Source organism: Anguilla rostrata, chromosome 3 (assembly GCF_018555375.3).
Source record: "Anguilla rostrata isolate EN2019 chromosome 3, ASM1855537v3, whole genome shotgun sequence".
Classification (NCBI taxonomy): domain Eukaryota; kingdom Metazoa; phylum Chordata; class Actinopteri; order Anguilliformes; family Anguillidae; genus Anguilla; species Anguilla rostrata.
The window spans coordinates 30080169-30107347 of NC_057935.1; the positions used below are offsets into that span (position 1 = coordinate 30080169).

General features: G+C 41.0%; 1 protein-coding gene and 1 long non-coding RNA gene across 5 annotated transcripts in view; one reads left to right on the plus strand and one right to left on the minus strand.

Moving 5' to 3' along the window:
* fastkd1 (FAST kinase domains 1) overlaps positions 1-27179 on the plus strand; it is a 97983-nt gene that overhangs the window by 14908 nt on the left and 55896 nt on the right. For all 4 annotated transcript variants that reach the window (XR_010329238.1, XM_064329872.1, XM_064329873.1 and 1 more), the window contains exons 2-9: positions 7082-7593; positions 7773-7841; positions 7961-8086; positions 8242-8640; positions 18674-18784; positions 18870-19001; positions 19324-19810; positions 20517-20631. Coding sequence is in view for 3 of the 4 variants with exons in the window: in XM_064329872.1 (XP_064185942.1) it covers positions 7253-7593; positions 7773-7841; positions 7961-8086; positions 8242-8640; positions 18674-18784; positions 18870-19001; positions 19324-19810; positions 20517-20631 (1780 nt within the window). In the remaining variant the exon portion in view is untranslated. The remainder of the gene's footprint in view (positions 1-7081; positions 7594-7772; positions 7842-7960; positions 8087-8241; positions 8641-18673; positions 18785-18869; positions 19002-19323; positions 19811-20516; positions 20632-27179) is intronic.
* On the minus strand, positions 10765-16815 carry LOC135251999 (uncharacterized). Its single transcript, XR_010329243.1, has 3 exons — positions 16499-16815; positions 11142-11183; positions 10765-10921 (listed from the first exon to the last, which is right to left on the minus strand). It is a non-coding gene; the product is annotated as an uncharacterized LOC135251999 (long non-coding RNA).

The following is a 27179-nucleotide window of genomic DNA, read 5'->3' on the forward strand; positions in this document are numbered from 1 at the left end:
CCTAAAATTCCGAGTCCTCTCTCTCCAAGACAAGACCGAGTAAAAATGACGAGACCAAGACCATCATAATATGGTCTCGAGACCGGTCTCGAGACCAAGACCGGTCTCGAGTACTACAACACACTGGCTTTTATGTACTATATCAGATTTTCAGTGGGTCAAAAATTTGCTTTGTTAGTATTTGGTCGCCTTGCCTTTTGCCTTTTTAATTGCTTCGCTTGAATCAAACCCTTAGGGTAGCCTTCCACAAGCTTCTCACAATACTTTGCTGGAATTTTTGCCCATTCCTCCTGACAGAACTAGTGTAACTCAGTCAGGTTTCTGGGCCTCCTTGCACATAATGAGAGCCCATGAATGAGAGTGTAGCGGCACCTCTTTCGTCGGCTTCAAATCCAAAATGTTGCGATATTGGCGCACACTTCCTTTTCTTTGGCACTAACTCTGCCATGTCTCGTCTCGTCACCCCAAAAAACACATGAACCTTCTGGACAACACACCGTGCGCTGTGCGCATCATCTTCCCCCCCACCCACCTGTGATTGGTCTACTGAAATTTGATCTCCTTACGCACGGCTTGTCAATCTTTTTTTAAATTTTGCACTCAGACGCTAGTGGCTCCGTTTATAAACAAACAATATTATGTTAATCACGTTGTCATATTGCTTATTACTAATGCAATACAAGTTAGATTTAGCGCTGTCGGCAGAGGATGTAGGCTACTTTTTAATTTGCCAGAACGTCTCATAATGAAAAATGCCAGTTCAGTCAGTTCACATAAAATCAAACCGGTTTAAGCTAGTACACCGGACCGGACCGGCAAAACCGGAAACCGACCCAACCCTATCTTCCGGACTGTTTAACCACTTAGCGCACACCCCATAGTGGTCTGCACGCCAGCATGCCTAGATTGCTCAACTCAGACATTCATTGCTCCTGCAACCAAACCATAAGTTGAAAACAGAAATGATTTCACATTGAAGGCATGCTAGCCAGCACGTGTGTTAAATTATATGTAATAAATTAAGAAGATGAATTTGATGTTAAGGTTGTTAAAATCGCTTCTCATCAAACGTAGCTTGCAAAGAATGGCAAGCATCTAGCAGACACCCAGTGTGAGTGACTTAGAGATCCATGTCTTGTCTTCTGTCATTGCCCCTCTGATCTTCCTGCCCCCCTGACTCCTAATATCCGACCCCGCCCCTTCCCACAGGCTGTAGTGAGTGGTACTTGAGTGACTTCGCTACCAGAAAACATGTACACCGGCAGCAGGTCATGGCTAGTTGTAGCTTGCTATTCTAGCTGCTGGGGATTACGATTCCAGAAGGTGGCCCATGTCTCCTTTTCACCGTAATTACAAGAAACACCCATTCGTAAAACTAAAATGCTTTATTCCACACCGTATACCAGATCTTGGTGAATAGATACATGTAAAAATATTGTTGTTCAAACAAGTTTTCCCAGTGACTTAGCCACCAGAAAACATCTACACTGGCAGGAGGTCATGGCTAACTGTTGCATACTACCACACTGTACATAAGACCTCAAAAAGATTTAGCTGTCTAGCCATGTCAGGAAACATTTCATAGGGCCTCTTCCCCAGCATAAATTGGACGAATCAGAATTGAACAATCAGGATGATGTCAAGACAGGGGTTGGCTACAATTTAAATAACAATCCCTCAGGATGCTGGCAGCTGTAACGTTTTTAAGACACCTAAATATATGAACGGATCAACAAATAATAACATTTCACAGTGAGTTTTTCTTGTGGTGAAATGAGTAATTCAATGTGGTTAGATTTTTTATAATGACCCCACTGATTTTGGTGAAGCGTTCTGTGCAGATACAAATGCTCGTAAACAGTTTGCATAATTTCTGACTTCTAAAGTAAAAACTTAACATCGCTGAACTGTCAGTGCACTTCAGATTTTTTTGAATTACCTTGCTAAATGACTTGTTAAAGTGAGCCAAAATTCCACTTTTGTTTTATGTTTGTGTGTAGAACTCCCATTGTGATTACATTGCAGGCAGAACATTCGACCTCCCTACAGATGTGTTTATTGATTTGCTAAGTGAATACATACTTTCTAAACCTCTTAGCGCAAAGCCCCTAGTGGTTGGCACGCCGGCATGCCGAGATTACTGAACTCAGACATTCGGTGCTACTGCAACCAAAGTATGAGTTAAAAACAGAAACGGGTTGTTTTAGTTTCATTAGTAGACGATACATGAGTATAAGCTTTCTAACAATGTATAATGTCTAATTTTGCTTTTGGAATAGCGTTTTATGGGTCAGCGCAAGCGGAAATTTTCTTATCGCATTCAATTACGCATTCACTCTGTGGTAGCAGTAAAACAAAGATGCTGCTAACGAAATGTTGTCCACTATTTTTCGGAATTTCTTGGAAAATACAATTATTATTGAGGACTTCTGAGCATAGCTAAATCAAATGTTTGCTGATAGACCAAGCTGACATCGTTTTCTGGTGTAAAACAGGAGCGGATAGAACTAGGCTATATCACTGATTTCCTGTCTCTGTCTCTATACTGAAAACAGATAAGATTTCATCATTGCTATGTAAGTATTATTTCTCAAAATACTTCGGTTATGTACGTTATTTTTTAAATTGAGTGTCTTTAAATAGGTTAGTGGTATTATATAATGTGGATATTTTACACTGTAATGTAAGCGTTAGTTAGTAGTGTAATAGTTTTTGTGAAGCATGCAACAGTGATGACGTGAGAGTTGGAGCATTGCGAAAACGTGGTGGACGGTTGAAAATTGTTTTCATGTTGTCCCATCCCCATACAAGAAAACATACGAGAGTACAGAGTATAGAAATACATACAAGAGTTAATTATTACACATTTAGGTACAGTACCGCATTGTGTGACAATTTATTTTTGCATTATTTTTTAACCTGATAGCAATGTTCCATCTTACAACTTCGTAAGGGGCTCATGTATATGCTTTATAATGGACAAAAAGCATTTTATTCATTTTTGGAGAGATTCTGGATATGTTTCTGGACCCCTAGATATTTTAGACCACTGTACTGATGGAAAGCTTGTAATTCCCACTTGAAAATGATGCAACAGTGGGTTTCTTGAGACAAAACAGTTGATTTACAGTGAAATACGTGAATATGTTGTCATTTACAGCAATGCATATTTTAGACATTTTGTATAGATTTGGAGACGCAGGGTACACTGCTTAGTTTTTGCTTCATAAATCTATAGTAGTTCTACATATCCACCCTTAGATTTTATGAACTTGTGGTCAAGAAGTTTTTGATCCAGCACATGTACAGTCTAACCTGCTGTATATAGCCTATGCAATCTCTCAGTATTTCATTGCAAACTAAAAAAGTGCAACAATTGCATTTGTGGCACTTTATTTCTTCCAAAATTATGAATTTAAACGTTGCATTAGTATTGTAAATTGTACAAATATCCTGCTTCATTTAAGCCATTTTTCAAGTCTCTGTGGTGTTCACATCTGGAGTTATAAGGCTTTAAATAGGGTACCCCCTAAATGGGAAGGATTGGCAAGATTTGGCATGTGCGCTAAGCGGTTAATTTAATCTAAAATAAATTAATTTGATGTAATATATTTTTACTGAATGTTCTAAAAATATCGTCACGTTTGTAACATTATTAGAGATGCTCTTTGTGCAATTGTGGAGTCTTAATTATTAGCCTAATTTTAATGTGGCAGAGGTAGGGAGGTCGAACACTCTGCTTGCAATGGGTGTTCCATGCACAAACATAAAACAAAATTGGCATCTGGACTCACTTTAACAGGTCATTTAACAAGGAAATATACAAAACTGGAGTAGTTAGAACAATTAAATTGTTTCAAAAGTGCACTGATAGTTCACCGATGTTACTTTTTAACTTAGAATTCAGGAATTATACAAACTTGTTTGAACAACAGGATCCTTACATGTATTTCTTCGTCAAGATCTTGTCTACAGTGTGGCATAAAGCATTTTAGTTTTACAAATGGGTGGTTTTTGTAATTAGGGTGAAAAGGAGACATGCGCCAACCCTCTAGTGGCTAGGTCACCAGGAAAACATGTTTTTGAACAACAATATTTATCTATTTTTTCTCCATGATCGTGTCTACAGTCTGGTACAAATGATTTTAGTTTTACGAATTGGTGTTTTTTTTTTCTTTTTTTTTTTTTTTTGATTCCAGTCCCCAACTAGAATGGAATTTTGAAGCCACGGGGCCGCTGTGTTTAAAATTGAGACATTTTGGCAGGTATTGCCAACAATACATACCAGTAAATGTGTACAGTATATTTGTTTTACTGTACAAATACCACAAAATATTGGTTCATGTTGTTGAAGGAAAACAGATAAACCCACTATAAAAGTCGCACAGGTGATGATGCGTTTCCCTCCAAGACTGATTGCATGCAGAGGGAAGCGGTTCATTTTTAAAATCGTATTTCAGGAAGCGACAGTTCTGGCAAGTTGGCGATTTATATGTTGTTATTTGACTATACTGTAGCATTTATGAATTAATGCAAAAAATTTAAATTAACTGTCAAAATATGTTTTCTGAAAGATCGCCAAAACAGGTCTGACCTCCCTAGCCAAGGTTACACAGCATGTTTTTAGGCAATAATTCCAGTGTATTGAGTTATCCTTTTCTTGTGATCATTTTAAGTCTTGAATATGGAGGACAAACAGAAATTTGAAAGCAAATGTTAATTGCAGACGGCCTGCTGCACCATCCTACCACGTCAATACACCACCCAAAATGTCGCGCCTGTTTAGGGGTTTTTCAGTGCGTACCACCAGGCCAGGAAAAAATTTGGGGGAAACGCTGATTTTTCAGGAATGCGCTTTCAGTTGGATGAATGTGAATTAATGTCATAAATAAATGTTTTTTTTTGCATTACTTTAAAGTTACAATCTCGAAGATCTCTGCTTCGTTCTCTTTGGCTGTACCAATGGCGAAAAGCGGTAATTGCAGGTGTGTTTTTGGACCTCACTTCCCAACCTATGTCAGACAGTGTCGCCTGTGTGACGTCAGTCAGTTGGCACCTGGGCCACGGTAACTATAACACTTAGCCTACTATTTACTGAATAAAAAATGGTTGTTATAAAAGTAACGTTATGTACATACTCATTCATTGTCTAACATTAGGCTAACTAAGCTGTCTTTACACTGCCGAGCCAGGTTAAAATGCTGTAGCAGACCTGGGGTAGAATTAGTGATGATCAATTTCCAGAGATGTTCTTTATCCACCTTTTGCCCAGTATGAACATCTTTACACTGCAGAGAAGAATCCGCAGGATTCGCTGTGGCTCGTGCAGTTATGTATCTTGTGCACAATAAACATTGTCTTTCTCATGAATGATTTTTGTGTGATATTTTTAAACAACTGCCTTGCAAAATGTTACCCCTGGTGTTTTTGGTTTTGCTAGCTAAACTGTTTGAGAATAAAACTGAGCTGGGTGTTAAATTGGCAATCAGAACAAGAAGAATAAAACAAAAACAAAGGAGATTTCATCAAAAAAAGGGCATCTGAAGGAACATATGAGGAAGCGTAATAAAATAATAACAACGCTAATCCATACTGCCATATTTTTTTTTATTTAGTTTTCTCCAGCTTGACATCTTTACAGAGAAATCAGACCTGGCTCTGCTCCACCTATACTTTGGGGTTAATGCTCTGTGTAAAGACGGCTTTATTCCGATCATTATAGTATATTGATGGCAATGTAAATAACATTTAGCGACATTGCAATGTTGCAACAAGGTAGCGTTGCATTCGAGAGATGGTTTGCGAGGTTGGTAGCGTCAGCTAGCGTTTTTTGTAATTGTTAGCTGACATTAGATTATGTTAATTACATTAGCTAGCTAGCTAACGCAACGTTACCTGATATGAGAGATGGCTGCTGTGCGCAATGTTGTCTAAACTAATGTTGTCTTTCTTGACATGGTCCGGTAGATAGCATTAGCTGTGCAATTATGTAATTTAGCAACGTTGCGTTGTCATCAAATGTAATATGAAATCTACATCAACAAATAGTATGACCTCTGATGTTACACAAAAACCTTTTAGGGTTTCATAACCCCCACCCCCCTTCTCTGTTATTGTAACGCTAGGAGACACCAGAAAAAAAAACAGTACGCCGCTCACACACAAGTGAGTTGAAGAGCGAGCCTGTTGTGTTCGCTTCGCCTACCCTCTCTGGCGGACTAACTACTGATGGGTGATGGAAGACGCGTCATTAACTGTGCACCGCTTGTGATTTTTTCCTGGGAATGTCGCCACAGACACCCAGTTCTTTAATAATAAATTATCATAATAATAATATAAATGAATATAATAATAGGCTCAATCACCATTGTGTTACCTAATTTGGTGATAGATAGTGACTTAACAGACATTAATTTTTATGAAAATCTTCGAGATTATTACTTTAAAGTCATGTAATTAAAATTTGTGTTTATTAGAATGGCAAGATTTTAAATAGTTGTTCATAAAACTGAACCACTGAAATAATTGGAATCGGGAATCGGAAAATCTAAAATTTTCATATTGGTGCATTCCTATTTAAAATTGATAAATTTGACCCAAACAAAACCCAAGGGTTAAGTATAATTATATAAACCAGCTGTAAAAGTTTGAAATTGTCAGCTAGTTGTCATTCATTTGGTTTTGGACAGGTCTAACGACACTGTAATGTTATGGTATACTGGTAATGCTAGTGCTATCCAATCCTAAAACCACCTCCTCCTCTTTTTCTTTCTCCTTCAAGTTCTCCTTCTTCTTCCACAATATGGCCTACTTAAGTGTTAGTCTAAGTTGCTGTTTTGGTGATCGAGCAGTGATAGAGCAGGTAGATAACTTGGTATAGTATTGTGTTTTTTCTGGGAGTGAACCATGAGACACAAAACCACATTGAGGTATGTTCTCTCAGGTGGTGTTGGTATGAAGATTTTAAACCCTGCAGTATACTCTTTTAAACCCTATCTGAACACTGCTTATCTGTACATGATCGGTTTCTGTGTCTCTGGCAGTAACTGTTTAAATTGTGTAATTTGTTTTGTGTCTATAGGTGCACATCCTCCCCTCTAACAGATGCCTACAGGAATTTGTCGTTTTCAAACATATCCTCTCCGGATTTGAAACTCTGGAGGCAGGTTTGAGTGTGTCTTTTCTTGAAAACGCAGACTTGCATACACATCTTCCCAGCCTTCCCCTGAGTCCTGAAGGTTACACCACGGCCATGTTTCGACTCTTGGCTGTGCGAAGTTGCTCCAAGCCAGCCAGGCAGCTCCATAGTTGGCTAGCAAACCAGGACCAGGTACTTGAGCTGCTTCGTGTGTGCTCTGTTGAGGACCAGGTGTTTGATGTGGTCAGCAAGAACAAGACTAAGCTGTCGATCAGTCATGTGGCATATGCTCTGGACTTGTTGTGGAAGTTCCAAAAGGAGAAGCCTCAGATACTGCGTACAGTGGAGTTCATCAGGAGTCACCCACAGTTCATCACTCTCCGTGTGCTGGCTGAAAACAAGATTACTCTCATGGATGACATGACTGTAGTGGACGTGCTCTACAATGTCCTTCGGTATGGCAGGAAAATAACCGAGCATCTTCAGTGGGGTAACTGAAGTGTTGCCTCAATGTGTGTGCTTTGAAAGACAGTTTGGAATTACGTTATCTCATTCATTGTCTTTAACTGCAATAATGATTCCTTTGGTTGAATTTCATGCGATGAAGAATAGTTACCTATTTGTTCTCCCCAAGGCTCAATGTTGAACCTCACGACACTCTTGTCCAGCAGCTAGTCGCTGAGGCATGGCTTAGGTTACACAGGTGAGCCCTGGCTTATAAAAACTATTTTTTTAAATTGCACAGAATCTGTATTTCAGAGTCATTTGTGTGTATATTTTTTGTACTGTAAGCCTTTATCCTCTTTCCTTTTTTAAATGCAGCCTCCAGATGCCAGCACTGTCTAAGTTTGCCATTTGCTTAAATGATCAGCATCTTCAGCACAGTCCACTTATGGGCCAGATCACAGAGATTTTAAGTCAAAAAGTTGACACCATACAAGATGTGAGGTATGCATGAAAATGACAGCAAGCTGACAAATGTGGATATGTTCCTCTGAGGACAATATGCAAGATGGCAAACGTTTAAAATTGCTGATTGAATCAAGGTCAGTCCCTTTAACTTGTTCATTTTTGTCTGTTTAATCCCTTGGTTATTTATTTAGGGTCCTTTCCACCTTGATGATAAGTGTGTCTGCTCTGGTGTCACCACGACTGCGTGATGCCCTTGTCAAGAGGGCAGACACCCTCCTTGATGCTTCGGGCTCCTCTCAATTCAACAGCCCCAGGAGGGTGGTCCAGTTCCTACGCAACGTCAAGCACATTTGCCGCCCACTGCTGGAGAAGTGCAATTCCATTTTTCTGCACAATGTGTCCCATCTGGATGCTGAGAACATCAGTATCATTCTAGGGCTGTACCAGTCCCTGCAGTTTAACAACTCTGACTTCCGCTTGGCCGCCAAGCAGAGGCTGATTAAGCTGGTAGACTGCTGCACCGATCCAGTGTCCTTCACCAAGCTCTTTGCTGCTCTTGGACCAATGGCTAAACAGGAGGCCAGAGAGGGGTAAATAGTTTTTTTTTCTATATTTAAAAAACAAAACAAAAAAAACAATGCTGTGTCTTAAAGGGGTAGTTCACCCAAAAATGAAATTAAGGTACATTTCCCCTTATCCAGAGAACTATATCCATCCAGATAATTTCACTGATGTGAAATTCACTGAAAACTGAGTTTTCTAGATGTAACTCGTGCTGGGAAATAATTTAATGTCATCTGGACATGCAATCACCTTTACATTTAAGTGTTTTATAAAATATCATAATGAATATAGACATGTATATATTGTTATTTTGATGTAATCCAAGGGTCAGGGATGTTATTACCTCAAAAAGCCAAATTTTGTTATTTATTTCTAGAAATAAAGAATTGTACAATTTGCAAGGCTGTCATACTTGTAGAAAACGAAATATAGCTGTATATCAAAGCTCACTCCAGTTGTGGGAAGAGGGGCTTTGTATGCCTGCTTACAGCTATTCTCAAGGGTGTGAATGTGGGAGTGGGATGGGGAGCTATTTCAGTGACAGTGGTAGAAGGCAGTCTGTTTGAACTGAGTTTTATCAGAAAAGTAATTGTTTTTCTGCCAAGATTTATCGTAGTAATATGTTCTTTGTCATGGACGGCAGACCTAATCCAAGTATCTTTCATACCAACTTTGGTCTGTATTGTTTAGTTTTTTGTTGTTGTTGTGGACAATCATATTTGTCACACCAAGTGAAGCTGCTCAACCCCACACAAATAAAAAAGTAAAAAGGAAAAGAAAAAAGAAAAGAAACTACAGTAACCAAAACACACAAAAATGAGGCAAAAATAGTAAATACATTAAATGGCAATAAACCCTCCCTCCCCCAAACCTAGTGAGGAGTGAAATAATAGGTAGACAATACAGACAATCAGACAAATCAACTAAAAGGTAAAGTGGCATCAACCAGACAAACAGCTCGACAAACATACAGTTAGATTACATTGGGTACAGGGGACATGAGATAAATTTTTGGAAAAAATAATAAAACCTTACAAAATTGGGAAATATGTTTAAGAAAGTGAAGGCAGAACATTAGGATAATGAATAGTGATTATGAACAGTTAATAATAACAGTAATAACAATGATAATAATGGCAGAATAAATAAATAAATAATAAATATTAGTGGTTTATAGGAAAAAAAAACTAAATTATTATCTTAACTGGTGTTGTTATGTGGACTTGTGAATCTGACTAGTTAGTGATTGCTTGTGTATGTGCTTTTTTGTGTATGAATGTGTGCATGAGTGTGTGCATCTGTGTGTGGTCAGGCAGGGTAGTGGCATTAATTCACTGGCAAACTTGTATGGGTAAGTTACTTCGGTAAGGTGCCCAAGTTGTTTTTTAATTTTTAATTCGTTTTTTCAAGGACTGTCATTTTTTACGGTGATATGTGGTCTTCAAGAAAATCTAGCCATTGTCTGGGCTGAGGCCTGAATATAACCCTGCGTTCACACAGCGAGCAACTCAGTTGATGGGTTGCTCAAGTATACAAGGCTGAGGGAGGGGCCGGGGCGTCCCGTTGTATCTGCTTAGTGGTCTACATATTGTAGCTACATATTGTTGAAGAGAAATAACGGCATTATCAAAAACGACGTACTGTGTATTTGCCATAAAACCACATATCATCCACTTCAGTTTTTGTGGTTATGTCAGGACACTGAAAAATATTTGTTACTGCTATCACACTAGCCATGTATCTCTCCATCTCACTCACTAGTTAGCCACCTAGCTAGCGACCTCTCTATCCCTCTCATTAGCTAGCTAGTGATCTCTCCGCTTTTCTCTCTCACTAGTTAGCGATCTTTCTATCTCTCCCACTAGCTTGCTAGCAAGCAAGTTAAAACTGCCATCCAAGTGTCATTATTTTAGAAACTTGTCCCTTGTACTCTTTTTAAAAAAAAAAAAAAAAAAAAAAACCTAATAAGTTGTTCCTCCAATTTTCCTCACTGAGCAATAATTCACAAAATGGTATTATTTCAGTTGGAGTAATTGGAAGCCCTAAATTCTGTTTGGCTGCAGACTGGTAGTTTCCCAGTTGCTCGGGTTGCTGGATGTTACAATCAGCCCCTGGCCAGTCGCAACATAAACGAGAATCACGCAAAATAGTCGCAATTCAAAAATATCTTTAATTAAAGAACACTACAAAAGAACAAAAATGTGCAGTGTAGCCAGACTGCAGGTTGTCCTCTGAATGGAGAGAGAGAGAGAGAGCATCAGCCAGAGGGCCCCTTAAGTAGGACCCCTTCCAGGTGACACCAATTTCCTATTAGGAAGACAATCAAAACCAATGTTGCAACACCACAAGCAGCCACTAGGGCACAAGGGCAGGGAACCATAACACCCCCACCACCAAATGGTGACACCAGTTGCCACCAAAATAGTCATAAATCACAGGCTAAATATATAATACACTATTATACAACTAAACATACATATACAGGGACTCAGACCCTACTACTACCCACTAACCAGTGCCCACTCACCGACCCGTATCTCCATCCCAACACGTCCAATGACCCCGGCATCTGGGAAAGTTGAAACAGAAGGGAGAAGCAAGGCATAGAGAGCGACCGGGAGATGGAGAGAGGACAAGAGACCCAAAAAGAGGGAGTCGCCCTACACCCTCGACAACGCATCAGCTAGAACGTTGTCTTTATCACGGTCAAAAAGCTCCCGTATAGGACCCAAATGTGTGGACCATGAGGAGCTAAAAACCACCACATCATCCAGATATGCCTCACAGTTGGAAAGACCAGACAAAACGTAGTTAATAAGACGCTGGAAGGTTGCAGGCGCATTTCTCATGCCAAATGGCATTACCTTGTACTGGAGGAAAGAGTCCAGCGTAACAAATGCAGATATCTCTCTAGCGCGAGCGGACAATGGAACCTGCCAGTAGCCTTTCAGAAGATCGAATTTACTGACAAATCTGGCAGATCCCACCCTATCGACACAATCGTCCATTCGCGGTAGGGGATAGCAATCAGGTTTAGTGACCGAATTAATCCTTCGATAATCTGTACAGAAACGATACGATCCATCCGGTTTGTTTACTAACAAACATGGAGAACTCCATGGACTTGAGCTCAGTTCAGCAATATCATGTGACAACATATAATCAACCTCCTTTTTCAAGAGCTCACGCTTCAAGGGGTTGACCCGATATGCATGTTGCTTAATGGGGAGTGCAGAACCTACATCAATGTCATGCTCCATGAGAGATGTACAACTGGGCACATCAGGAAAAAGAGAAGGGTAAGACTGAACTAGAGCGACAATGTCAGCCTTCTCAGCACCTGACAGGTGAGGGAGATGATCAGGAAAAGAGGAAAACATCTCAGAATTCTGTAAGCGACTATCACACACCGAGATGGAGCAGTCACACCCTCGTTCTCCTCCCAGAGTGAGGTCAATGCAACATTCCTACCCTGGGAATGAACAGTCACATCCCCAACACTCCTCTCCAGGAGTGGAGACGAGGCAACAGTCAGCCCTGGGAAGGTGAAGGAAGGCGAAGGTAAATGTGGGAGCACAGCGGAGAGTGATACAGGCTTTGCAGTAGGCCCCCTCCCATGGTAGGGCTTTAACATGTTGACGTGACACAGTTGCGTAGGCCGTCGCCTATCAGGGTTGATGATAACATAGTCACGTTCAGATACCCTACGTTCCACCACGTATGGACCACTGTACCGTGCCTGCAGAGCAGAACCAGCAATGGGCAGCAGAACCAACACCTCATCACCGGGGGCGAACTTCCGGACCTGGGCTTTACGGTCAAACCAGTGTTTCATTTTCCCCTGAGCAACTTCTAGGTTCTGCTTGGCCAAGTCACTGGCTCGATGTAATTGAGAGCGAAATTTGCTGACGTACTCCAACAAATTATGCTGAGGAGTTTCCTTAAGCCACTGGTCCCTCAACTGAACCCTAAAGACTCCTGCTCTACCTCTCTGGATGCAAAAACCAACCAGGGAATGCCTTCTTCCCAATCCTTCCTGAGCTCCAAACAGTAAGTACGAAGCATAGTCTTAAGGGTTTGGTGAAACCTTTCTAAGGCCCCCTGGCTCTCAGCATGATAAGCACTGGAGACATTATGCTTGATTTGGAGATGTTGAAGGACTTGGGGAAAAACACGTGACATGAAGTTGGTTCCCTGGTCGCTTTGAATGACCCTAGGGAGGCCGAAAACAGAGAAGAACTTGATTAATGCTTTTATGACTGCTTTTGCAGTTATCTTCCGCAGAGGGACAGCCTCTGGGAAGCGAGTAGCAGCACACATGATTGTTAATAAGAACTGATGGCCCCCTTTTGACCGTGGAAGAGGCCCAACACAATCCAGAATTATATGCTCAAAGGGCTCTCCAACTACTGGGATTAGGTAAAGGGGTGCAGGAGGAATGGTCTGGTTAGGTTTCCCGGTAACCTGACAGACATGACACGTTTTACAGAATTTCACCACATCCCGCTTTAAGCCGGGCCAAAAGAAATGCCGAAGGATGCGATTGTATGTTTTATTAATCCCTAGATGTCCGGCCAAACCATCGTGAGCCACACTCAAAACCTCGTTTCTGTAGTTAGATAGTAATTCCATCTGAGAAATTACCTTCCACCCATCAGGAACATCATGCGGCCTCTATGTCCTCATCAACACTCCATCCCTAAGGAAATATCCTTGGGGCACAGCATCAATCTCCTGATCAGGAGACACCGACTCAAACAGACGCAAGGGTTGGATCAGCCTTCTGAGCAGAGATTAATTGTGCTTGAGATAGTGGCATGTCACAAATGGTGGTTTTCACAGTATCACCCTTCTCTGGAACAAGGTCTTTAGATGTCTTGACTGTAGAGAGTCAGACATTTCAGGGTGCCCAAAAAACGTGTCACAAAGGTCGTAAAAACCCTCGTCCTGCAAGTCACTAGCATCACGTTGCTTTGCCATAGCACGAGTGACAGCACATGTAGGGAAAACATCAGGATATTTCTGTTCCAACTCATCTGGACCCTCACACACCAATGGCACAGAGACAACTTCAGGTGGAGTGTCAGATTGTCTCCAAACGTTTCCACCTGCCAGATCATTCCCCAAAATAAATGTAACACCAGGCACGGGGAGGAACGGTCGCACTCCCACTACGACACTGCCAGTCACTAGGTCAGAAATTAAATCAACGCGATGTAAGGGCACGTCAACAAAGCCCATCTCAAGCCCTAAAATTAAAACACTAGTGCCAGTGGAGGTCTGTTCAGACAGGGGTAAAACTCCTTCTAATAAGAAGGACTGAGCAGCGCCTGTGTCTCTGAGGATACAGACTGGTGCATTTCCACCCTGCCCAGGTATTGACACAGAGCCATTCATGAGAAATGGTGTGTAATCCATTTGAGTACTGGAGCATTTGGATGGTGAGACATGGAATTCAGGTTCAGCAATGTCACAAGAAGTCAAAGAAGCTACCAGGCCAACAGATTTAGCACCCTGCTGTTTTTTTCTGAGACTAAAGCAATTGGAGATCCTATGTCCTGTCTTTTTGCAGTAAAAACAGACTCCATCAGGGTATTTACCCACAGGGCTAGACTTATCAGCCAGTGGCACAGATGGCACAGGGCCAGTGGAAGTGGGCTTTACGGAACGAAAACCCCCTTGATGTCTGTCTTTGCCCTCATTGCGATGTTTTTCCCCAAACACAATCTTATGGGTTAACACAAATTCATCAGCAAGGACGGCAGCTTCTGACATGTTGGTTACTTTTTGTTCATTGAGATAAGTGGTAATGGCCTCAGGTAGACCATTCTTAAACTCCTCCAGAACCATCATCTCACGGAGTTGTTCCCTAGTCTCAACCTTCTGAGATCGACACCACCTATCAAACAACTGCCCCTTCTCCCTTGCAAACTCCACATAAGTGTGTTTATCCTGCTTAGCATAGCGTCGGAACTTCTGTCGGTATGCTTCAGGTACCAGTTCATATGTACGCAAGATGGCAGCCCGGACTAAATCATAATCAGCACTGTCTTCAAATGATAACGTTGAATATGCCTCTTGGGCCTTACCAGTAAGGACACATTGCAGCAACAAAGTCCATACATCCTTCGGCCACTTTAAAGGGGTGGCCACTCTCTCAAAATGAGAAAAGTACCCCTCTACCTCTTTTTCTGAAAACGGAGGAACCATACGAATATGCCTACCTACCTCAAATGCAACAGGAAAGGTAGTCTTCTTGCCTTCAATATCTAACCTCTTCATCTCCAAATCTGCCTCTTTTGCTGCTAATTCTAGCCTTTTCATTTCCAATTCCCGATCAAGTAATTGTAATTTCAAAGTAACCTCAGACTCGGTGAGTCGCGAGGGGGACTCCTGTTTAGCTCTAAGCACCCTCATGTCAGTTAGAATTGCCTTCAAAGTGTTAACAACGTTGGCTCTAAGTCGTTTATCACTACTAGAAATCTCAATTTCGTAATATTCTGCAATTTTAAACAGCTGCTCTTTAGTAAATTCCTCTAGCAGGTCCTCAGAGGGATCATCAAAAAACGTCTGAATGTCAACAGTAGACAGCTTAAAATATAATCAAAACAAATGCAGTCAAGAATCCTAGAACACAATCAGAACCACTCACCTAAGAAAACTCTAACGCATCAAGAGGCTAAAAAATAGAATTGGATCAGTGCCCCAGCACCACAACAGCAGTAATAGTGTAGCAATCAACACTAAACTACCAATACCACAGTTTACACAAAAGGCTATAGGAAGGCAAAACAAGTACTGTTATCCTAATCAAAGTACCAAAGCACAAGAAAAATGCGTTACAGTACAATATCAACAGTATCACAACAAGTAGCCTAACCATTCAGCTTTACAGCTACAGCACAAAACGCAAGCGCAGGGACAACCGCACACAAACAACCACTATGAAGCAGCCAATATCAAGGCATCGATGTAAAAATATTACAAAATTTTACAAGCTTACAAAGTAGTTACAAGCGATGCACAAAATTGCTACACTAGCATTATGTGACTAGCGCTACGAATACAACCATTAAATAATGGTAGCATCAAAACCATCCTCGGTTACATGGGAATGGATCACGTAAGTAGCTCAGATTTACTTACCGAGCGCTGATATTGCTCTCTCGGAAAAGCACACAGAAGTAATTCTAACACGGCTCACAGCCACCACGGCTTGAAAGAACACAAGTCACAGTTCGCAAGTCGAAATGTGAACACGCTAAGTTTGCAGCTAGTACGAGCACGCACAAACGAACGACCATGAACATGGAAATATCACTAGTTAACATACGAAAACACAGCTACCTATTGCATAATCAAAAACAAACTGCAAAGGTAGAAATGTAGCAAATTTCCATACTCACCCAAACACAACCACAAGCTCTCTTGTCCTAGCGTCCTCCGCTTGAGCAAAATCACAGGTGATACTAATCACACTAATTACAACGATAATTAGAGTCACTATACGTTGACTTCCCCCAGGTCCTAACTATCTAGTAGCAACGAAAATCTAACTAAAACCTAACATAGTCTACAGTGTAGTACCGGGCTCGAGGCGGCTTTTAAGCGCATAACCCGTGAACGCAAATGAGAGACCAATTGAATAGTCACTCACGGCGAACCGGAGTGTACCCCCACCCAGAGTTAACACCAAAAATAAGAAAGGCAAAATAACAAAGTGACAAGCCCGAAGGACATGCCCGACGACTACAATTACCTGAGGGAAACACAGCAAACCAATAACACTCAGTTGACTCAACCTACCACCGCACCACGCAAACGCGGAGAACTTTAATATCAAAACTGTGCTCAAGCGAGATACAAACTAGAGAGAATACATACCGGATCAGCAGATCCCGGACGAGCCCCCAATTATGTTACGATCAGCCCCTGGCCAGTCGCAACATAAACGAGATCACTCAAAAACAGTCGCAATTCCAAAATATCTTTAATTAAAGAACACTACAAAAGAACAAAAATGCACAGTGTAGCCAGACTGCAGGTTGTCCTCTGAATGGAGAGAGAGAGAGAGAGAGCATCAGCCAGAGGGCCCCTTAAGTAGGACCCCTTCCAGGTGACACCAATTTCCTATTAGGAAGACAATCAAAACAAATGTTGCAACACCACAAGCAGCCACTAGGGCACAAGGTCAGGGAACCATAACACTGGAGGTCGCTCAGAAATAGAGAATTAATTGACTTTCAGCAACTGGTCAACCAAGTTTCTTGCTGTGTGAACATGGGATTAGTGTCTGGGGTGTTGAGGGAGCAATGTGTGCAGAAATCTGTGTCAGCGAAGCCCATTTTGAACATTGTATTTACTGAATCTTATTGGATGAGCTCATTTGTGTAATCTGGGTCCAGAAGTCTATCAGTGGTGAATAATAGATGCTTTTCCCATTGATTGATGGGGAGTGGAAAATTCTAGAAATAATTTTGTATAACTGTGATAGCTGTCTTTTTGAATCTGTTATGGAGATAATTTGTTGTAGAAGTAGAGGTGGCAGAAGGCTATTATTGGTAGTATTTATTTCTGATTTTAGGGAATTAATAATGTAGATATTGTTCTTTATCGATGCAATACTTCTGCACCAGGTCTTGAAAGCTGAGTGAAGTGCATTTTGAAGGATGTGATGTACAGATGGGTGACTAAAGAAACAAGCAAATCCGCGATAGCTGCGACCGCACACGCGCATGCATCGATGTGCGCATGCATCCATGCACTCACACAAACCTTCCCACAAAATTTTGTGCAAATCTGTGAATCCATTCGGGAGTTATGCACCTTTTTGTGGTAGGCCACGCCCATCGCCACGCCCCCTCACACACCCTCACACAAACACGTGACCTCTTCTTTGGCTCATGACCAAAATTTCCACAAAAAATTGTGCAAATCTGTGAATCCATTCGGGAGTTATGCACATTTTTGTAATAGGCTACGGCCATCGCCACGCCCCCTCTTCGTCATTCGGCCTGAAAGTTACTCAGCTGTACCTTCCGGTCATGACCAACGTCCATGCCGAATTTCAGCCTCCTGGGGCGAAAACTGTGGCCGCTGCGGGGTGGAACACTTTTTGTGGACCGACCGACCAACGGACAGAGCTAGAGAGCTGCCGGTTGCAGCTAAAAACAACATTGTGTTTTGGTAAGGTATTGGGCAAGCTGCTGGAACAGCTTTAATGTGCCCTGTCATAGATTCAAGAAGTCTCTGGAACTCCATTCTTCCAAAAGATATTCCCTCATTTTGTTTTTTGATGATTGTGGCGGAGAGCGCTGTCTAACACGCCGGTTCAAAATCTCCCATAGGTGTTCAATTTGGTTGAGATCTAGACTTTGAATGCCATAGCATATGATTCACATCGTTTTCATACTCATCAAAGCATTCAGTGACCCCTCCTGCCCACTTAGCAAGAATATGGTGAAGGATGACTCATCATATGACTCCTATGGTTTTTGCACCACTGAACTCTCAAATGTGTATTCGTCTTTGTAATGAAGAGTTTCTGCTCTGAAACCCTGCTATAATATCCTTCTGTGTAGTTGTGGATGGTCTGTTATTGCTGACAGTCTGATCACGTTCTGCGTTGACATTCTCAGTCACCTGAAGAAGAGTTGCTCTTCTGTTTTTCCTTGCACAAGCACGGTCATCGAATGTGTGCCTTCGACCACAATTTTCTACCCTATTTACTGACATCTTTCCCATAGATCTAAATGCAGATGTCACTTTATTCACTGTTCCTATTGAAGCACTTGCCAGTTGACCAGTCTTTGAGACTGAAGCTCCAACAGTCTGTGCCCCAATAATGAACCGTCTTTCAAAAGGATGAATATGGTTGCTGGATATACTAGGTGTCGCTGATTTACTTTTAAGAAAATAGTCAATTGAGGAAGATTGGTTTCACTGAGGATTTCCCTGACCTGACAGATTAATATAATTTATATAGTTAAAATAATTTAACTTTAGAGAAGATTATTTAATCACTGATAATGTATTGATTGTAAATATTTGTTATCACAGCTTGGAGAGTGCTGCGCTGTTATTAGCTGATAAGCTGAATGGCCAGCAGGTCCTTGCTGTAGCAGAGACTCTGGAGGAGCTTCAGAGTAAGAACCTGCAGCTGATCAATAAGTAAGTCGATTAATCTCACTACTTAAACTCACTCTCCTTGTTCTAAGGTCTTTGGCTCACACACCCTTATGTGTTCTCTTTCTAGGATTGGGTCAATAATCTTTAAGAACCTGGACATGTACACGCCTATGGAGGTAGCCAGGATCACACAGGCCCTGATTTGTTTGCACTACCAGAATCCAGAGATGTTCACCAAGCTGAGGAACATAATGATGTGGTGAGTGGAGTCAATTCACAAGGCACAGGCTCACAAAAATTATGAACCCAGACCCTGATGACAGCCAAAGTAGGAAACCTCAGATTTTGAAGTGTGTTACTCCATCTGCTCCGTTTGAAAAGGTGTTCTGCCTTTTGTGGAAGTTCTGACAAGGCATCTTGCTGGCCATTTGACTGGAACACTATTAGAATGTATTTCTCTGTTGTGTCAAGTTAATGTATTTTATCATGTTGAGTGTTTATGGTCTTTTTCACTGTTGGGTTATCATTAATATCTGTTTTGTTGTCATGGGTCTGACATTGTACTGCTGCTGGGATCACAGTCACCTGCAGGTCAGCGTCTTCCCCTATGAAGTGACTACGCTGATACGGGTTCTGTCTCTGTTGCCCTGCTCGCGGCTAGATGAGACTGTTATATCACGGGTGGATGCTGTGCTGTCCCAATGCAACCTGAGTGACCTCAACACTTTCACAATGGCTATCGCCAAGTGGATGCGCAACGACCCCTCTTGCCGCTACAGCATGCCCAGTGTGTATGTCCGACTGCTTCAGACTCTAAATTGTTGTGGGCTGGAGCGTCTGCGTAAGGCCGACCACCTGGACCTCTTGCTGGAGGAGCTGAAGTACATGTCGGGGGAGTGGTTTGAGGAGATGCTGCTGGAGGAAACTATGGCTGCCCTCCAAAGGCTACTCTGGCAGGTCTCCTGGACCAATGTGCCTGAGCTGACCCTCTTTTTGACCAAGACCAACTACTTGTGCATGCCAGTCCTGGACCACATCGCTGCTGTTGTCATGGAGAACATCCACAAGGTACCATGAATAGTGAGGCAGTGGTGGGTAATTGGCTTGTTTTTGTTTTATGCTGTAAGATCACCATAAGCAGGGGTTTGGTTTACTGTTGCAGTCAATTTTCAGGCTATAGAGTGGAGGTCGTTTGGGATCTCAAGCCTTTTCAGATGGATCATGGAGCAAATGCCGTGTTCTCACGTTCCTACAAACCACATCATGGGGGTAATCCTCCAGGACTCAGGAAAAACCATTCAAACTCACAGTGAAACAATTAAGAATCATTAATTGATAAGCCGGCCTACTTTTTGAGACATAACCAACATTTTCTAATAGGTCACCTTCAACTCACTGAAGGTGGGCCTAATTTTGTTTGCAGACAGTAGAAATGAGTGTCCTCAGCTCTGAAGATCTGACCATTTTGGCTCTAAGACAACTTTTATATAATCATCCCATTGCTACTTACACAATGCCTACTGGTTACCTGTTGGCATCGTTGAGAGTTGCACTGATCCTCTAACTGGCAGTAACTGTACTGGTTTTACTGAAACTCATATACGTCTGGGTCTGTGACTGAAATGTTTACTTGCTTCGGACAAACCATCTTCTGTTAATGTTAGTTTCTTATTTTATCTCTAAAGACAGTTAGGTTGTGTCCCTCAAAGGCATGTTTTCATATGTTATGTAAATGGAATGATTTTCCCATAGTGTGCTCATGATTTCTCTGCAGATGCACTATTCAGCAACATATGCCACCCTGCTCCCCTTCACAATGCTGAACTATGATCCCCCAAGTGGAGATGAGTTCTTCAATACATGCATTCAACACTTCTCTCCTCACCTGAGTAAGTGTTCTTTAATATGAATTAAAATCAGTATAGCTGCTTCAGAAAAATGGTCAGTAGCTCATTGAACTGTTCCTAGAGCAGTTGTCATTGAACATGCACATTTAATTTTACATTAAGTTAATTTTGAGCTTTAAGTATTTTAAATCATCACTAAGCCTACCAAGCTCTGCTCTATTATTTTTCCCACCGACAGAAGCTTCCCCTTGTTTGTCAGATCGTGATTGCTGTTTTTAATGGAAGGCCATATGTGACCAAATTTAATTAATTAATTAATTAATTAGTTAGTTAGTTAGTTAGTTAGTTAGTTAGTTAGTTAGTTAGTTAGTTAGTTAGTTAGTTAGTTAGTTAGTTAGTTAGTTAGTTAGTTAGTTAGTTAGTTAGTTAGTTAGTTAATTAATTATTAATAATGACATAAATAAGCAATGAAATAGCAATGAATTAAACATATTTAATTAATTTTATGCTTCCTATTTCATGATGTTTTATTGCTATATGCACATTTATTTGAAGACATTTATTTCCACTCTTATTTATTTCATCGCGTTTTATTTCTACACGTATGTACTTCAAGGCATATTTATTTTCACTCGTATTTATTTAATTTCATATTTATAGCAAAAAGACTCAGCCTGTCAGTCAACATGGAAGGGGCGGGGCCAGCTATGATCATCAAGGCAGTGCGAGAATAGTCCATGTCCCCACAATGCGGGAAAATGAACTGTCGTGCTCCGTAGGGTTAGTAATTGCACTCAGAGGGTTTTTTGGAATATTCGGTTTTCTGTGACTATTTTTAAGCTGTGGTTTGGCATTTTCTTTCATTAATTTCTTTTGTTACCTCCCCATGTATGTATTTATTTCCTTGAGCCAGCTCTGTGGTGACTTTTTTTAAATACCCTGTTTTTTTACTGATTGAACAGGTTTACTCAATAGATAAGACTTGTCCCAATCTGCATATACGAAGTTTAGACCTGGGTATGATATGGATTAGTTGGTAGACCCAATTTTAGGCATAAAAAAAATAATTTTTGCTTGCTGTAAGTGAAATGTTTTCACTTGAGTACAGTGGTCACTGGTTTCAGATGACGCGTTTGCCGCCGCGGTGGCAGTTCTGCCGGCCAGAAGGAAATAGATGCGGGGTTCTGACAGTAGAGGGCAGCAGAGTATAATATTTCCTCATAAGGACAGTTTCCACTATCCTGCATTGTACTTCATGTCACACCGCGTTGCATTTCGGGGTGATTCGCAATCTTAAAATGAGTTTAGCTCTGTGATTTTAAGATAACATTAGTACTTGGGAAAAATAAAGCCCTAATACCAGCTGATATTGGGCTGGTATCAGCATAGAAGCCATTCAAATATTTCTATGGATCTGGTAACTCTCTTTTTAAAAAATTATTACAACAGTTTGCAACATAAAACTCTTAAGACCCTAACAGGGATGTCAAACTCGTTTTGGCGATTTTTCAGCAAACAAACGGTTTATTTTTCACTATTTCATAAATGCTACTCAAATAGCAACATATAAATACCTAACTTATCAGAAAATAACAGCTGTTTTCTTTAATACGATTTAATACGAACCAAAGTCAATTGGGTAATTATTTAAAAAATCTAACCTTTTTGTTATAATAAAAGCTGAACATAATATCATAAACTTTAAAATCAAGAGCTAGTTCAGTTTATGTAATTGTATGTTTAATATCAGTCAGTTGATTCTTGTTTTTCGATTTTATGTTTCAAAATGAATATCGAACACCTAGTAATTTCTTGCTTTTTAATTTCTTTTCCTGAAAACGATTGGCCAAAAACTACACATCCTTTCTCCCCAATGATAGTTATTACTTGCCGAGGGAAGCAGCTAATTTTTTAACATCGTATTAAAGGAAACAACTATTTTTATTGGTCTGGAAAGTCAGTGATTTATATATTATTATTTGATTATACTGTAGCATTTATGCTATTATGGATTAAAAATAAACTGTCAAACTCTGTTTTTTGAAAAATCAGTTTGACCTCAGGGTTTTGCATCATCTCACACTGGCAGCAGGTTGGGAACTGGGAATCGAAAAGACAAGTCTCCTTTTCACCGTAATTAAAAAATAAAAATAAAAAACACCCATTTGTAAAACTAAAATGCTTTATACCACACTGCAGACATGATCTTAAGCCTACGTAATGACCATGACCGATAGATGGCCTAATGTAACACTCTTCATCAGTTTCTTTGATGACAGAATGTCCGAATTACGCCTCTAATTACTCATTTGCGAAACAGAAACAACCTGCCGGGTGAACAGAGATTTCACTTGCTTTCTTACAAATCTTCGAGCAAATAGAACATAAAAAATGTTTCTATAGGTTTTACACAAATGTGGTCATTAAACATCTAAAAGGCTGTTTTTATTACTTCTGTTACTTCCCACAACAACATGCATATTATAAAACAATAGTCTATGTTGCAAAACTATTTTCTTGAAATAAAGTACACAGCTGGATCAATTCCAATAGTTGTATTTATGAAAAATAGCGTTTTTGTTATATAGGCGATAAGGGAGGTATTACCCTTTTAAAATCACTACTGTTAAGATTATTTTTCCCTTCGCCGTCGAGTCAAATGCAGGACGATGAAGAACATGCTGATGATGTCTCCTCAGAGAATTTGATGTTTATTACAATGCGCAATGGAGAGACAAACTCAGAACATTCGGGCAGTGCGCCAAGCAAGTCTCTGCCGATCACGCTGTGTGGTGTCTGGATATACCGTTTGCGGTCATACATATCAAAAGATTGAGTTAATTGGCGGGCCGGAAACAAATGGTCTTGTCCCTCCCTGGGAACCCTCGCAGCCATGTCCCTCCCTGGGAACCCTCGCAGCCATTTAGCATAGGAGTGTGATATCCTTGCTGCAGACGCTAGAGGTGTTATACTGAGACACACTACAGAGGGGCTAGACACAGCAGCATGCAAACTACAGACACAGTAATGGTATGAAGAGGAAACACAATATACTAATATAATATATGTATATATATATATACTAAATAAAACTGGGAACCTATCACTACACACGTGAAAACACGTTTTCTTTAACCACTGCCCAGTGGCAGAGCTTGGATATTAGGACAGGTGCGTATTGGCACATCACACTTTGTTACAGAAATCTAACTCAAAGGCCACAGCAATCGCGCAGCAAGGCTATATCAGAAACAAGTCAGGCTACGGTGAAAATGGAGACTTAAGCCCTATTCGCACGGGACTAGTATTACCTGGGGACCTCATATGATTTAGAAATTACCCCCCACGTCTGTGTTTCGTGCGGCGCATTTGCATGGGATAAGCAAAGTCTATTTTACTCGAATTTACTGACATTATCCCCCCGGATATGATTGAAAATGTCAAGGCTCAGTAACAACAGTAAAATACAACCCCAAATCACCGAGATGCCGATTCGCACGGGACTAATATTATCACATGACCTGTGTTTGCCGAAATATGGTAGGTAATTTGCAGTGGAATTTTTACTTCACAAATTACGGACATGGCAGATTCGCACGGGATTAAGATCACAGACGACCTCCGCAATTACTACAAGTTACTAGAGGTCCCCAGGTAATACTAGTCCCGCGTATTGCTGCAGCAGTCATTACAGCATACGTCCACAACTCCTTTGGTAGGTTGCTCTCTAACAGCATACACCTTGCCATATCGAACAGGGTTCTCCAATTTCTCTCACCCGTGCCATTTTGATGTGGCGAGTACGGCGCTGAGGACTCATGTCTTATGCTACTCTTATTAAGCAATGACTGAAACTCCTGTCCTGTGAATTCTGTGCCATTATCTGATCTAATACACTTCACACTCCCATAAAGGGGCTACATCGGCCAGAAACTTTTCAGTAGCTTTCACAGTGTCACTCTTAGCTTTCAGGAAGTACACAAACACTGTACCTGAGTAATCATCAGTAAATGCCAGAGCATATCAGAACCCATCTTTAGCTACTGGGTCAATAGGACCAGCCAAATCAGTGTGCACTAGTTCAAGTGCTGCTTTTGCCAGTGCATCTGGTTCTCGGTTCCTGCTCTGAACAAATTTCCCTTGTGTGCAGATTTCACAACTCAGTTTAGACTTATCAATTTTAGCTTTGATTTGCATTCCCTCTACAACATTCTGCAACTTGGGAACATCATCATAATTGCAGTGACCAAGGATTTCATGCTAAGTTTGAATATCATAACAGCCGTTACAACCATCATCTACAGTGTTCAAGTAATAAAGTCTATTGTATTCTTTAATTCGTTGGCTGTCGCTGCTTTAACGGAGAAGATGTCTTGTGGATACGATGGAATATACAGCGCTTTCTTCAGCAGTGTTTTCACCCGCTTTCCCTCGCTTTTCACTAGCGTCACCCCTCTTCAGCGCCAGGCCGCTTTCCCTTGTACCGTCGGCCAACTCATGAAGTGTTTTTCTGGCTGGAATGTATCGTCGAATTTCTTGAACTTTCGGATGTCCGTGATTATGTGCGATGTTGCTCCCGTGTCGACCATAAGCCCCTTATGTTTCAAGTCATTTAGCTGACAGTCACTTGCTTTGAAGGCATATGCGTGTTCCTCACCCTCTTCGTCAGCCACTTGCTTCACGTTATCTCTATTTTTGCGCCTGTAAAATGAGTCTTTGTGTGTTGAGCTTTTGCAGTACCCACACAATTGTGTCGGTCTTTTCTGACGTTCGTTCGAACATGCCCAGGCCTTATGTCCCTTTTCACCACAGTTATAGCATGTAATGTCTGTGCCTACATACTTCTCTCTCCCCCTCCAGTCCGGGGTTGAGGCACTCTCTTTCATTACGCTGTGTTTTCCTTTACCTGCATAATAGTCCCTTAATATCTGAATAGCTTTTCTTCTATTATCTGCTGCTTCTCTCATAACTAGGGATAGTCTTTTGTCATCTAAAAACTGAATCAACTCAGCATATGCTGCTTCATTTTCCTTGGTGTCCTCCTCCTCGTCGTCTGTGGCGGGCTCATTTAGCATGGTCTTTCATCTCCATCAAAGCACAGCCTATTCCATCGGTTTCCAACATCCCGTCTGGGCCCATAACCTGTTGGCGCACCCACGTCGTAAACAATTTGCTGTCGAATTGATTAATTCGACTCTTATCGTCATTTCCAGTATAGGCTAATCGCAAAATGACAAGAATAAATAGAATGAAAACTCGGACTTGCGTGAAAATTTGAATTAATATTGCAGTGGTACAGCCACCGTTTGCTTTCTTTGAAAGTTAATGCTAGCGGAGCAGTGAAGTGTGCCCTCCAGATGCGAACCATGCACCATAAATAGAGTCCATGTCTAGTCTTCCTGGTCTTTTTGTGGAATTGAAGAATCGCAGTCTGAAAAAGCAAAAGGGACGATTACTAGAATTAACCTGTTATTTTATCCTGACAAAAAGTACAGAAGGTGATTTCTAGTTTGCTTTTACTGTATCCCCAATGTAAATTACACAGAACTACCGCATACCTCACATAACTGTGTCAAACGTTTTGAGTCAATTATAACGGACTAAAAAAGTAAATCCGGAAGAAAATATTCAGCAACCAAATTAAACCGTTTCGGTACGTAGCCTAATATGCTGTCCCAGCACGAATGCTTAACATTTTATAAAACGAATACTTAAACAAGAAAAGAACAGAAGAGCACACGTTATAATCCTCAGTCTTAATTTCTCATCTGTTCAAAGACGTTGGCAGGCTATAACCAAAAGTAGGCTACTGTGCCGCATAACATACAAATTTGAATTCAAGTTATTATTATGAAAATAAATCTGTTTGCGGCCGCAGATTTTTTTAAATGGCGGTTGAAATAAAATACTGCGAGTAGTCAACGAATCAGAAATATTCAGTGCTTGCGCCCCAACTTTTGGAAAGTACTACACCCCGAGCAGGGACTTTTTTGGGGGTAAAATGAATTCCCCGGAACTTAATTTAGACCCTGGTTCCTGCGGTGGAAACGCACTGAGTTCCTCAAAAGGTTCCTAGTTCCTGGGGAAAGTTCCTGCAGTGGAAATGCGGCTATGGATGCCTTTAGACTGCGCTCAAAATTATCTGACTATTATTAAGTTTCAGTCTGACCACAAAGTTAGTTGAATAACCATTTATAGACGTAAATGTCACTCAAATACACACAAAAATGTTATGGGTAACAAGCATGTCCCTATTTTCAGCTTATCTTTAAAATATATTTTCCTTTCCTCTCCTTTCCCGTTAAAATAAAAGCGGCAATAACACTGTTCTACTTTGCTTGTGAGTGCCACAGTTGAATTGTTAACTGCCAGATATGGTTTTGAGTGCTCACATTTGCCACCTGGTGGTAGTTTTGCGAACAAAAGTAGTTCCTGTAGAAATACAAAGAAAATATATGCAAATTTGCCGCTGCCGGGGAGATCTCTCGCGGCAGAAGCGTCATCTGAAACCAGTAACCACTGTATATTGTGACATCTCTACTGTATGTCTTCAAAACCAAATGTGTCAGCTCAGGTATATCATCTTACAT